This window comes from Tenrec ecaudatus, chromosome 10 (assembly GCF_050624435.1).
Source record: "Tenrec ecaudatus isolate mTenEca1 chromosome 10, mTenEca1.hap1, whole genome shotgun sequence".
Lineage (NCBI taxonomy): Eukaryota > Metazoa > Chordata > Mammalia > Afrosoricida > Tenrecidae > Tenrec > Tenrec ecaudatus.
The window spans coordinates 134406032-134419406 of record NC_134539.1 but is presented as its reverse complement, the minus strand read 5'-3'; the positions used below and the strand labels follow the sequence as shown (position 1 = coordinate 134419406).

Here is a 13375-nt window from a genome sequence, read left to right as displayed (position 1 = left end):
CCAGGGTCCCCCGCGCTCTCCGGGCGGGCGCTCTCCGGGCGGGCGTCGTGGCGGCTGCGGCAGTGACGGCGAGCCTGCTGTGGGCCCCGCAGGGGTGCTGTTCCTGCAGTTCGGCGAGGAGACGCGGCGCGTGCACATCACGCACGAGGTCAGCAGCCTGGACACGCTGCACGCGCTCATCGCGCACATGTTCCCGCAGAAGCTCACCATGGGCATGCTGAAGTCGCCCAACACCGCCATCCTCATCAAAGACGAGGCCCGCAACGTCTTCTACGAGCTGGAGGATGTCCGGTGGGCGGGGTCCCGGGGGCTGGGTTGGGCGCCCCGGACTTTCAGAGAGGTCAGAGAGGGCCTCCGAGGCCCGAGTGACCCCTTCCTGGCCCCCACCCCCGGGCCCAACCACAGCCCCCCTGTCCCTTTCCCTCCCCGCCCTGGCGCTCACCCTCTCCCGGGAACTGCCTCTCCTTCCGGGAACCTGACGCCTGGGGTGGGAAGTGGGGGGAGGGATGGGTGGCAGGCCGCCTATGGCTCCGGGTCCACTGAGCTCTGGCGACCTCAGGCCACCCCCCTGGGCTGGGCGATGGTGACTCTCTCGGCCCTCCCCGCAGGGACATCCAGGACCGAAGTATTATCAAGATCTACCGGAAGGAGCCGCTCTACGCTGCGTTCCCGGGATCACACCTCACCAATGGGGACCTGCGGGTATGGCTGCGGATGCCCAGGGCTTTGGGGACCGGGGGAGGGTGACCAAGGCCGTGGTGACAGGTGCGGGGCTGGCCAAGGAGGCTGGGTCAGGCGGGGCCAGGCGGGCGGGGTATGAGACAGACATTGTCACCGGGGGCCAGCTTCTGAGTTGTCACCTGGAGTGGCAGGGCTGTGGAGGAGCCTCTCTCTCCGCGCCCCTCATTTCCCGCCCCACAGTCCTCACCTCTGGCAGTCTCTGCAGACTTTCGGGGGAGCGGGGCGGGCTGTCTCTCAGGAGCCGCCCTTCCTCTCCATTGGGGGGGTGGGGATAAAGGGGGGCGAGCTGAGGGCCGCCCCCTGTCCCTGGTGCTGCCACTAGCTGCTTCCCCTGCCCTGCCTGGAGCCTTGGTGACAAAGGGGTGCCAGATGCCTGCCGCAGGGGAGAGGGAAGGCAGATCCCAGAAGGGACTTCCTAAGTGTGGGTGGGGTGGGGGCAGTTGCCTTTGTGACTAGCCCCATGGGGGGGTTCTGGGACTGTCTTCCTCCGCGCAGAGAGAGATGGTATACGCGTCTCGGGAGTCGTCGCCCACCCGGCGCCTCAACAACCTGTCTCCCGCGCCGCACCTGGCCTCGGGCTCGCCGCCGCCCGGGCTGCCGTCGGGGCTGCCGTCGGGCTCGCCGTCCCGCTCACGCCTCTCCTACGCCGGGGGGCGGCCGCCCTCGTACGCGGGCAGCCCTGTGCACCACGCGTCCGAGCGGCTGGGAGGCGCCCCGGCCGCCCAGGGTGTCAGCCCCAGCCCCAGCGCCATCCTGGAGCGGCGCGACGTGAAGCCCGACGAGGACCTGGCGGGCAAGGCGGGCGGCATGGTGCTGGTGAAGGGCGAGGGCCTCTACGCCGACCCCTACGGGCTGCTGCACGAGGGCCGCCTGAGCCTGGCCGCGGCCGCCGGCGACCCGTTCGCCTACCCGGGCGCGGGCGGCCTGTACAAGCGCGGCTCGGTGCGCTCGCTCAGCACCTACTCGGCCGCCGCGCTGCAGTCCGACCTGGAGGACTCGCTCTACAAGGCGGCGGGCGGCGGCGGCCCGCTCTACGGCGACGGCTACGGCTTCCGCCTGCCGCCCTCGTCGCCGCAGAAGCTGAGCGACGTGGCCGCGCCCCCCGGAGGCCCCCCGCCGCCGCACAGCCCCTACTCCGGGCCGCCCAGCCGCGGCTCGCCCGTGCGCCAGTCCTTCCGCAAGGACTCGGGCTCCTCGTCCGTCTTCGCCGAGAGCCCCGGGGGCAAGGCCCGCAGCGCCGGCGGCTCCTCCTCTGCCGCCGGAGCACCCCCTTCCGAGCTCTTCCCCGGGCCGGGGGAGCGCCCGCTGGTGGGGTTCGGGCCGCCCCTGCCAGCCAAGGACGCGGAGACGAGGTGAGGGACACGCCCTAAGTTGGGGCTGAGGCCAGGCTGGGGGACCTGGTAGAGCCTGTGGCAGGATTGGGGCCTGGGGACCGGGAGTCTCTTGTAGACCCAGGATAGGTGGTGTTCTATTCTTGGGTGTGGAGAGGACATTCTACTGTTGCCAGTCCCGAGGCTCAGCCCACTGGGTCTCAGAAGAGAATCAGAAAAACCCCAGTTTGTAGCTGTTCCCTGGGCCTCGGTTTCCCCAACTATAAAACTGAGAGGTGCAGCCAGCTCTGTTGCGTGCCTTTCCATCTGTGAGCCTGTGAGAACTGTCTAGCACTGGGGACAAGGGGGGCTGGACCAAAGCACAGACTTCCCCCACCTGGGAGGGTTGGGGAACCCTCCCGAAGCTGGATAGGAGGTGATTGAAGCACTCACTGGCCCTTGCCCTCCCTCTCTGTGTGCTTGCTGTGAGAAGTGATCCCATTTGCACATTTGTCAAGTCAGGGAGATGCAGTTCCTGCCTTGGGAGTGATTGTACTTTTCTTGGGAGGGTCTAACAGGTGGTGTGGGAGGAGGGTGTGTTCAAGTGCAAAGGCCCTGAGAGGCTGGTGTGGAACTTTAGTGGGGGGGGGGGTCAGTGGGGGCAGTGAGGCTGGAGAAGAAGGGAGTGGCTGCCACGGGGAGATGGCCCTTGCTTCCCCTTTAGGTGGAGAGTAGGGACTTGGCCTTCAGGAGGCAGCCCCCTTTAATGGGTCTGTGGGGCTGGCAGGGGAAGGGGTGGGGTTTTCTTTGGTTCTCTATTGTGGGAAGGAGGGGCTTTGCCTGAGGGAACCCAGGCACTGAGTCTGCTGCTCAGAGTCTCATTATTTCCCAGAGAGCGCATGGAGGCCATGGAGAAGCAGATTGCCAGCCTCACCGGCCTGGTGCAGAGTGCTCTGCTCCGAGGCTCAGAGCCTGAGACCCCCAGGTGAGGGCCAGGGCAGGAAGGGTGGAGGGACACCGAGAGCTCTGTGCCCAACACTGCCACCTCCTTTCTATGTGGGCCTGGGTGGGTTCCTTCTGCCCTCTGGGACCCCATCCTGAAATCAGTGGACTGGATGAATGGCTAAGGTGCCATCCAGCTCTCCCTAGCTGGGGCCAGCTGGGACTTCCTCACAGCCACCTCCTTTCCCTGTGCCGCAGCGAGAAGATGGAAGGTGCCAATGGAGCAGCCACCCCCTCGGCACGTGAGTAGCCCCTCCTACCACAGCCTGACACTCAGACCCTTGCTTTTTCTGAGCCTCAGTTTCCTAGTCTCTTAAATGAAGGTTAAACAACAAGTATGTTACCCGGGCTCCCCAGTGGATGAATCACCCTAACACTGTGCTCCCCACCCGAGGGCTGGCCACCCCTTAGAGCCGGGGATCAGAGTCAGAGTCCTATCTGGCTGTTCTGTGGGGTCAGAAATGGAGAAAGCCTTACCCTGGGCGCCCCCTCCCAGCCTCTCCATCTGTGTTCTTTCTCGCCCTCCACAGCCTGCGGATCTGGTGGGCGGAGCAGTGGGGCCACCCCTGTGTCTGGCCTTCCCCCATCCTCGGCCAGCAGCACCCCTGCCGGGCAGCCCACTGCCGTCAACCGCCTCCAGATGCAGCTGCACCTTCGTGGCCTGCAGAGCAGCACCAGTGACCTGCGTGGGCAGCTGCAGCAGCTGCGCAAGCTCCAGGTACCACCTCCTCCAGGGATCCGCCTCCTGTCCCACCCTCTCCCCCCCCCCCATTGGCCCTTCCCCCAGTGCCCACTCACCTTCCCTGTACCCCTACCGCCCTCCTGGGGGCCTAGGCCTCCCAGCTGAGCCCCTTCCCCATCAGCCGGCTTCTGAGCTGCCCCCAGGTCCCCTCAGCTCTTTCCTGCGCCCTAGCGGCCTCCCTTGCCCCGCCCCGCCCTGCCTGGCAGATGGTCCCACCTGTCAGGAGCCTGGCACTGCTGTGCTCGCTCCTCAAGAGGGCCCCTGGGTCTGTCAGGTGAGGATAATGCGCAGAGACAGGCTGGGGAGGGCCAACGAGTGCCATCTGGGCAACGGGTCCGATCCCCCGACCTCCCGCCATTCTTCCAACTTGGGTTTAGATCAGGGTTAGAACATTAAGTCCATCGTCTGGTCTCAGCCACTGACGGGTGTTCTGTGGAGCCGCCGGCTCTTGGGTCCTCATTCATCCCAGTCCCGCTCCCCCATCGTCAGCCCGTGCAGCCGCACCGCCTCTCGGAGCTCAGCCCTCCAGCTCAAACCGCACTCCTACCCGCCCTCCACCTCTGCCCGCCGCATCCCTGCCCTTCCCTTGCTGTGGGTGCGCCGCGGTCGCCTCCCAGCCAAGTCCACCCGCCCGCCGTGCGCCCCGCAGCTACAGAACCAGGAGTCGGTGCGCACGCTGCTGAAGCGCACGGAGGCGGAGCTGAGCATGCGCGTGTCGGAGGCGGCGCGGCGGCAGGAGGACCCTCTGCAACGGCAGCGCACCCTGGTGGAGGAGGAGCGGCTGCGCTACCTCAACGACGAGGAGCTCATCACCCAGCAGCTCAAGTGAGGCTGGGGCCCGGGGCCCCGCGGAGGGGGTGTGGCCACCGGGAGGGGTGTGGCCGCTGAGGGTGTGGCCACCGGGAGGGGTGTGGCCACCGGGAGGGGTGTGGCCACCGTGAGGGGTGTGGCCAGCGCAGGACCTGGACTCGCCCGAGGGCTCGGCTCCCTTCTCTGAATCACAGGTGACGGGGACCTGTCCTGAAGCCTAATTTCATTCTCCCCTGTGGCCTGATTTCTCTTGACCCACAAACCTTGGACTAGCTGGCATAGTGCCTGGTTCTTTTGCCTGGCTTGATGCCTGTTTTTGCTATGGTCTTGCTTCCTATTGATCCTCAGTCTGGCTTGGAGTCTTACTCTCCTGTGGCGGCTGCCTGATCGCACTGTGCCTGCCGCCTGCTTCATTCCCGCCTGGGACTGCGACAAATGGGCCCTTGGGTAGAGCCTCCACGGGGGCGGGGGCGTATCTCAGCGTTGCCATGGCTGCAGCGTGGTGCTAATCGGCCACCCCGCCTCCCCTCTCTCCCCTGATCTCTGAAACCTGGGATATCCAAGGGCGCGCAGCAGCGAGAGAGCGCCGTTAGCTTTTTCTGAAGAAACCAGGAAATAGAAAACGCGGGGCCCCCAAATGCTTAGGCATGGAAGGGTTAACTGTGGATCGTCTTCTGATCCAGATTTAGCAAATGGCTGTCTGGCCACGATTCGATTGTCTAGCACAGTGGAGGGGAGCTCTTCCTCTCTCTACCCAGTTAGGGAGCACCCACCCCCTACCCCGCTACAGCCTTCCCTTGTCAGCCATTAGGGTCTGTGGCCAGGCCATGCCCCTTCCTCTGGCCCCCTCATGGTGGCAGAGGGCATGAGGGGGATCTGAGGTCCAGCTTCAGCACTGGTGGGCTCTGTGACCTAGGCAGTCTCTGCCCTCTCTGCCCACCAGCACCCTCCTCTGTGCCCAGTGTTGGTCTGCTTTCTCCGATGTCTCGCGAGAGGTTTTGGGGCGTGCCAGGAGGGGTGCTCCAAGAACCCCAGCTTCCTCATTAACCCTCAGCCCCTGACCACATGGCTTACTGCCCCTCAGCCTTGGGCCTGCACAGCCTGCTGGTGTAAATATCTTTCAGCAGGGCACAGGAGATTTTTAATGACTCCTTGTGGCTGAGGTGAGATAAGGAGACTTCCCCCACCACCCACCACCCACCTCCACCTCCACCCTGTGGAAATAAGCCCTCACAGCCACCCACCACTCTAGGCCTGAAAGCTTCTTAACACCCAGTCAGATCACCAAGTGAATGGGCAGCAGCCATCCTCCCTCCCCCACCCAGGGGACTCCTTCCCCTCCCTGCCCCTGTTCACTCAGCACAGAGGAGGTAGGTACAAGTTTTCAAAAGGAGCTTTATGGGACATTAAAGGAAATAAAAGGAAATATGAAAGCAGAGAGGCGGAAGAGATGAAAGGGTCACTTTATACTTCTGTCATGATGTGTCTGTCTGGTGCTTGGCTTCCTAGGACCTCTGGTTCTCCCCAGAATCACATGAGTTTCCCCTTTTGTTCCCCCGCCCCACCTGATTGATGATCAAACCCATTACTCAGCTGCTCACTTGAGAGAGCGGCAGGGTCTGAAATGTCACTTAGCTTGGCAGGATGCTCTATCCCCCGTTGGGTGGGGCCTGAGCAGGGCTGTGTGCCAGTCCTGCAGTGGCCCCAGCCTGGTCTAGGGTCTGTACTGTCCGGACACTAGGTTGACTGGCATTGCCCCTGCGGGCCTCTGTTGACAACTATTTTGGCTAGAGTACCCAGGAGCCTTGGTCTCCCTTAGTTTCACCTTGCCCCTTTCTCTGACAGGACATTAAGGCTGGTCCTTGCTTCGTCTGCCTTGCTCACTGACCTCTCCATAGCCAAGCACCTGAGCATGGCCTTTAGGGGCAGCCTCTGCGGACAGGGATCTTGGTCTCTGGAGGCTGCCTTTGCCAGACCCAGTCACACGGGACCACACTCAGAAGAGCCCTGGACTCGGTTTAAGGCTCAGCTGTGGCTGTCTTGAAGTTCACAATCATCCCCTAACAAGGGCCTTACGTTTTCATTTTGCATTGGGGCCCAATTGATAGCTGACTGTCCTGAACCTCCATCAGGACCCCTCCAGGTCTAAACCTGGGTCTAGAAAGCTCAGCCACTTTTTGACCCCAGTGTCTAGACCAGCTGATCTGTGGCTCATTTTCAGAGAGGCCTGGTGGCACTGCCCCATAAGTGTTGGGACTGCTAACCACCAGGTTGGTCGTTCAAACCCACCAGCTGCTTCGTGAGAGATAGCTGAGGCTGTCTGCTCCTGTAGAGACTTATAGCCTCGAAAAACCCTATCCTGGGCATGGTGAGTCAGAATCAACTTGATGGCAGTGGGTTTTGTTTGTCTGTTTGCAGAAGTCAAACTCCTTAGAGGACCAGGAAACCGCTGGGCCTGCGGTGGGGCCTGCTCCTGTCCTGTCTCAGTGGTGTAGTAGCTTCTCCTCTGGAAGGTGTGCCCAGGTGGTCCTCTAAGTGAGGTTCTCTTCTCCCTCAAGGACTCTTGGGAGTGACCATTTCACAAATCGGGCACACCCTGAGCCCGTCAGTTGTCTCATCCAGGTCTTGTTCTGCCCCAGGGCGGGGAACAGCGGTGGGACGGTGGCTGTGGAGCGTGTGTGGGTAACCAGATGCACAGGGAGATCTTGCTTTGCTGTGAATGACTGGTGGGTGGTCTTACACATGCTCCTTAATCTCTTTGAGTGCCCTGCCTTTCTTAAAGGCCATGATCAGTTGAACGAATTAGCGTAGCTCGTTAAAAAGCTAGGGTGGCTGCCTCAATGAATGCCAGTGACCCAGCTACCACTGAGTCACGTCTGACTCCTAGAGCCGATGCTGGTTGCCATGAGTCAGCTCTGCTTCACTCCATCGGACTTGAAGTGGCTGATTGGGAGGCAATGGCCTGGCCCCTCTTCCAGCCAGCAGATCTTTCCTTAAGTGCTAACTTTTTGATTAGCCATGGAGCATTAATTGTGGGTACCACTTAGCAACCATGCTACAGCAAATAAGCCCCCAAACTGCAGTGGGCCAAAGGTAGGCAGTGCTTTCCTTCTCTTGGACTGTGTTGGGCAGGGGACGGGCATGGTCCTCCTCCGCGCCATCACTCGGGTATCCGGCCAATGGAGCCACTGCCACCTGCAATAGACCTCCCAGTGTCACCTCGGGGTCATCACCTTGCCAACCCACCAGAAAGGGAAAGAGCATGGAGGCACTGATAGGGGACTTCCTGAGGGGTCGGGTCTGAAAGCAGCACATATTTCATTGGCTAGTTGAGTGGCCACTTCTAAGTACAGAGGAGGCTGGGAAATGTAGTCCAGTCTCTGTGCCATAGTTGGTCGTGTATAAAACAGAGAGTAAAGTTCCCCCCGGAAGGAATTGATGTGCGCTTAAATAATGACATGGGGCCTCACAATGACTTAAGTAGCTTGCAGTGATGAAAGTCCAAAGCTGAACCCCAACCTCCGGGACCCCAGGGACCAGAAGAAGTTGGGAGGACTTGGTTATCATTGGTGACAACTCTGAAAGGGATCCAGACAGAAGTTTCTGGATTGAAGGGGAGAGAAATGTGAAACTAAACCCCGAGTCATCAAAAAAGACCAGGCTTACTAGTCTGGGCGAGAACCCTGGAACCCCCCCCAAGACCAGGCCCTCAGCACCCCCTTCAAGCCCTGAGGCTGATTTCAGCCAAGCCCGAGGCAGCCTGTAAGGTGAGTACTTGTACCAGGCAGCCGCGCCCCTGGGAGCCACCAGCCACAGGAGCCACCAGCCACGGGAGGTCCAGAGCAGCATTTGCTGAGAGCAGCTCAGGAAGCAGGAAGGAATAGGGCGGAACGAGGAGGAAGTGGCAGGGGGCCATTACATGGTGAGGACTCTCACCAAGGCCCCGAATTAAAGTCTACGAATTGGCCCAAACCACACGTGCTATCCGGCCAAGGGCCCTGACCCTCACTGCCATCGAGCCCATTCTGACTCATAGCGACCTTGCAGGACAGAGAGGAGCCACGTTTCAGGGTCTCCTAGACTGGAAACATCAACTGGTGTAGACAGCCCCATCATTCTCCTGTAAAGCAGCAGTGGGTTCAGACCACTCACCCTGTGGGTGGAGGCACAAAGGCTCCTTTTCAGGCACAGGCTGCTGTCGTCGGGGCCACTCCCACTCCTGTCTGAGGCTAAATCTTGATGTAGCCTTGTCTTTCTCCAGCAGAGCAGCTGATGGTTTCAAACCACCAAACCTTGCCTTTTCCGCATCCAACACTTACTTCCTGGGCAGCTCCACTGTCAGGCATATCTCACGCGCTCACTCCCTCCCTGACTCTCCTAGGACGGGGCAGGCGTGTGCCTGTGGGTTTCTGAGACTAACACTTTATGGGAACAGAAAGCCTCCTCTTTGTCCTAGGAGGACACTGGTGGCTTTGCAGCAGCCTTTTAACTGCTGTCCTGAGCCGGAGTGTATCCTCGGCTCCCGCCGGCTCTTTGTCCTTCCTAGCTGGGGGACCATGTGTAAGGCATGCTGATACGATTTGCTGATGACATGGACGTGTGCAGGCGGGGGAAATCTGTTAGGTGGCCGAATCGATTCCAGAGTGATCCCCACCTGCATTGTCAGGCGGCACTCTGTCAGGGACGGCAGGGACTCAAGCCCAGGACAGAGATGACTCACCTCCTGGACTCATGCTTGCCTCTGCTATTGACGGGGACTCAGAGGCGAGCCTGGAAGGCTCCGTCCCTGCTGCTTGGGGAGCTGGGCTGGAGGGAGGAAGAATGGGAGAGAGGGTGGGAGGGAGAGAGAAGGAAGGAAGGATGGGGAAAGAGAGAGAGAGTTTGAGGTCCAGACGTTGGTCACACAGTTCGGACCTTGGCCTGCTCGCAACAAACTGGGCCTTGTGCCAGGGGTGGGGACGCAGCTGCCCAGGCCTCCTGCCCGCATCATGTTCCCATCCTCACCCGCTCCTTTTATCCACCGTGGCCCCCAGGAGGGGCCCATTGTTGAGATGAGGGAGTCGAAGCCTGGGGAAAGTTGATGCTTTCCCGAGGCCAAAGCCAAATTCCCAGCCACTCCCCTGATGCCCTTGCAGGCTGCACGGGGGACTCTGGATCTTAAACTGGGAATAAAGGACTCCATCAAAGGGGAGGTGACTTGATCCGATTTGTACATTAGAAAGGTGCGGGGTCCCAGACAGCGTCGGCTCAGAATAAACCAGCTGAAAATCAGAGACCATGTAGGTCCTCGGGGGAACGGCAGCGTGCGTGGGCAAAGTTGGAGCAAAGTAGGTAGACATGGAAAGTGACCTGCCCAGAAAAGGCAGAGGCCCCGAGAGGGCACCTGCAGCTCCCACAGCAGACGGAGCCTCAGCGCTTTCTGGTTTCAAGGAGGTGATTTGGGCTGAGCTTCTCAAGATGAGAGCTTCTAGTGGGGTACCTGGGGCCCCTCTGAAAGTCTCTTAATCTCTGGCAGCTGGCATTTCTGATTTCGTGTGTGTGTGTGTGTGTGTGTGTGTGTGTGTGTGTGTGTGGTCTTCCCTCGTAGAAGTCTGAGAAGTCTAGCAAGGGTAACAGTAGACCTGCTCGACTGAGGTGGGAAAAAGAAAAGAAAACACACTTTAAAGCTATCCTCATTAAAGCAGTGTGGTGCAGTCAATGAGGCAGAATGGAATGTACAGGAGCAGTATCTAATCTATCAAGAATGCAGTATGTCACGAAGGAAGGTGCCCCTTCTTTGATGGATGTCTTCATCTTGATCTGGCCCCCCTGGCCTGATTTCTTTCTAGCTGTCCAATGTCAGGGGGCTGGGCTGGGGCCAGAGGGGCTGAGAGGGTCTCTCTGTGGCTACAGTGACCTGGAGAAGTCAGTGGAGAAGATCCAGAGGGATGTGTCCCACAATCACCGACTGGTGCCTGGACCTGAACTAGAGGAGAAGGCGCTGGTGCTGAAACAGCTTGGAGAGACTCTGACTGAGCTCAAGGGTGAGCCCCAGGGCAGATGGGTGTGGCTTGTGGCCAGGAAGAAGGTCCCTGCTGCACTCTGAGCCCCCACCTCCCCTGCTGACTATCCCTCCAGCCCTGAGTGCTCCTTCCTCCCCACCCTTCCCTCAGCTCACTTCCCAGGCCTGCAGAGCAAGATGCGGGTAGTGCTCCGTGTTGAGGTGGAGGCAGTGAAGTTCCTGAAGGAGGAGCCACAGCGCCTGGACGGGCTACTCAAACGCTGCCGTGGGGTCACCGACACACTGGCCCAGATCCGCAGGTCATTCCACCCCTCACCTCTCGACTCTCACCTCTGGTTTCCCATGGGCCTCAGACTGGGCCCAGCACAGCAAATCTACCTGGCCCCTAATGCTGAGTTCCCTAGGGGCCCTTCAGCCTTGACCCATCACCCCTCCATGCGTTGAAGGCACCACTTTCCCTGGTGCTGAATGCAGCCAGTTCACCTCCATCTCTCCTGTGAGACCCCAGAGCTCTTCTCACCCCACCTCCCTCAGCCAGACTGGGGCTACCTCCACTGACCTCACCATTGCTCCCAACTCTCCCAACCTGCAGGCAAGTGGACGAGGGGGTGTGGCCACCCCCCAACAGCCTCCTGAATCAGTCCCCCAAGAAGATGGCAGCCGAGACTGATTTCAACAAGAGTTTAGACTTTGAAATGCCACCTCCCAGCCCCCCACTGAACCTGCACGAGCTGAGTGGGCCGGCTGAAGGTGTCCCCTTGACCCCCAAGGGTGGCAATCCTACCAAAGGCCTGGACATCGCTGGCAAGAGAAGCATGGACAAGGCTGTGTCTGTGGAGGTGCTGAGACCTGGGCCTGGGGCTGGGCTGGGGAGTGAGCTAGATCCGTGCTTCTGACCGCCACCCCAGGGTGGGAAGAAATGGCTCCCGCAGTACTACTGGGTTTTTTTCCCTGAGGAGGGAATCATGAGGGTGATATTAGTCCTGCTGTAACAAGCAAAGGACATCTATCTTCTATAGCTATGGCACTTAAAACAGTGTGGTGTTAGCATAAGAATAAGTCACAGTCAATGAGGCAGGCCCAAGTTTATCGAGAGTACAGTGTACACTACAGGCCCGTGGAGGAGGCCTGTATTACGGCGGGGACCTAGATGGAATGAAAAGCTCCCTTTTCCATGCCTTGCATGTGCACCTGGGCAAGGGGCCAAGGTCTGGAGTGGGCGGGACGGCTCAGTCTGACCCCTGCCCATCTCCTCCAGGCTGCTGAGCGGGACTGGGAGGAGAAGCGAGTCGCCCTGACCCAGTACAGCGCCAAGGACATCAACCGCCTGCTGGAAGAGACGCAGGCCGAGCTGCTCAAGGCCATCCCTGACCTGGACTGCGCAAGCAAGGCCCATGCAGGCCCGCTTCCCACCCCTGACCACAAGCCCCCCAAGGCCCCCCATGGCCAGAAGGCAACCCCAAGAACGGAACCCAGCGGGAGAAGGGGCTCAGGTACAGGGCTGGTGGGGTGGGTCGGTCGAGAGCCCAGAGATGAGGACCCACCTCCTTGGAAGCTTAGGCTGGTGGGGGAGGTACTTGGGAGTGAGAAAGATGGAGGTCAGCCTATCAGGGAGCGAGGACGTGGGTGGCCAGCAGCTGCATCCTCAGCCCACTGAGGGGAGACTGAGACAGGGAGGGGTGTGGGGCTGGAGGAAAGCTAGCCTTTTGACTGTATCTGGGCCTGCTCAGTTAACACTAGCCAGCCCAGGCTGAGAGTCCTGCAGGCACCCTGGTTTGGTTGGAGTGTGCACGGTGACCCAGTCCAACACCAACTGACCATGCACACCCGAGTCAGACCTTCTGAGCGTGACTGCGGTGCTGAGGTGGAAGAAATAATCCGCAGAGTGCTTGCTTTAAGGAGCTTGAAGTCTAGTGGGCACATTACAGGATATGTATGTTGGCCCAGCACTTAGGAGCGGACAGGAAACCCGATGACATACTTGTTATGCAATGGGCTGCCAACCAGGTCGGCAGTTCGAGACCACCAGCCGCTGCTTAGGAGAAAGATGAGGCTTCCTCCTCTCTTAAAGATGATGTACTGTCTCAGAAACCCACAGGGGCAGCTCTGATCTGTCCTGCATGGTCGCCGTGAGTCAGAAGTGACTCCATGGCCGTGAGTGTGTGGTTGTTTTTATGGTTACTCTGTGACAAAGGGAGCCCTGGTGGTGCAGTAGTTGGAGCACGAGTCTGCCAACCAAAAGATCAGTGGATCGATCCCTGCAGCCGCCCTGCAGGGGAAGATGAGGCCGTCTGCCCCGGTAAAGACGCCAGTCCGGAGCCCCCGTGGGCAGTTCTCCGCTCTCCTATAAGGTCCTTGTGAGTCGATATCGACTCCACAGGAATCTGTGAGCAGAAGGCTGTCCCCAACCCGTTCTTCTCTGTAAAGTCAGTCAGAACCCCCCACCCCACCCCCACCAGGAGGCAGATGTAGCTGCTGTCCCCACTGGGCAGACAAGGACACGGAGGCTCTGCGAGGTGAAGCCGTCTGCCGCAGGCCAAAGCCAGTGAGAAAAATCAGACCGTGCCAAACAGACCTCGGCGCCCCGGGAGAGCAGGGGCCGTGCCACGGGGCCTGCAAAGTGACCGGGCTCTTCTCTGGCTGGCGTGGAGGGTGCTCCAGGGAGAGGCCCAGGGCTGGAGCAGAAGTCAGAGTTGCCAGGGCGGGTCCCGAGCTGGGAGGAGCATAGGGGCTGCAAGGCTGCCAGGTGCTGGGTGCAGGGCTGCCAGG

The 13375-nt window shown here is 60.3% G+C and overlaps 1 protein-coding gene across 1 annotated transcript in view; it reads left to right on the top strand.

Moving 5' to 3' along the window:
- The window catches only part of SRCIN1 (SRC kinase signaling inhibitor 1), a 62575-nt gene that overhangs the window by 38701 nt on the left and 10499 nt on the right, over positions 1-13375 (top strand). The window contains exons 5-15 of the mRNA XM_075559318.1: positions 93-291; positions 609-702; positions 1237-2093; positions 2944-3036; positions 3252-3295; positions 3584-3771; positions 4445-4620; positions 10498-10628; positions 10758-10905; positions 11199-11445; positions 11865-12099. Coding sequence (XP_075415433.1) covers positions 93-291; positions 609-702; positions 1237-2093; positions 2944-3036; positions 3252-3295; positions 3584-3771; positions 4445-4620; positions 10498-10628; positions 10758-10905; positions 11199-11445; positions 11865-12099 — 2412 coding nt within the window. The remainder of the gene's footprint in view (positions 1-92; positions 292-608; positions 703-1236; positions 2094-2943; positions 3037-3251; positions 3296-3583; positions 3772-4444; positions 4621-10497; positions 10629-10757; positions 10906-11198; positions 11446-11864; positions 12100-13375) is intronic.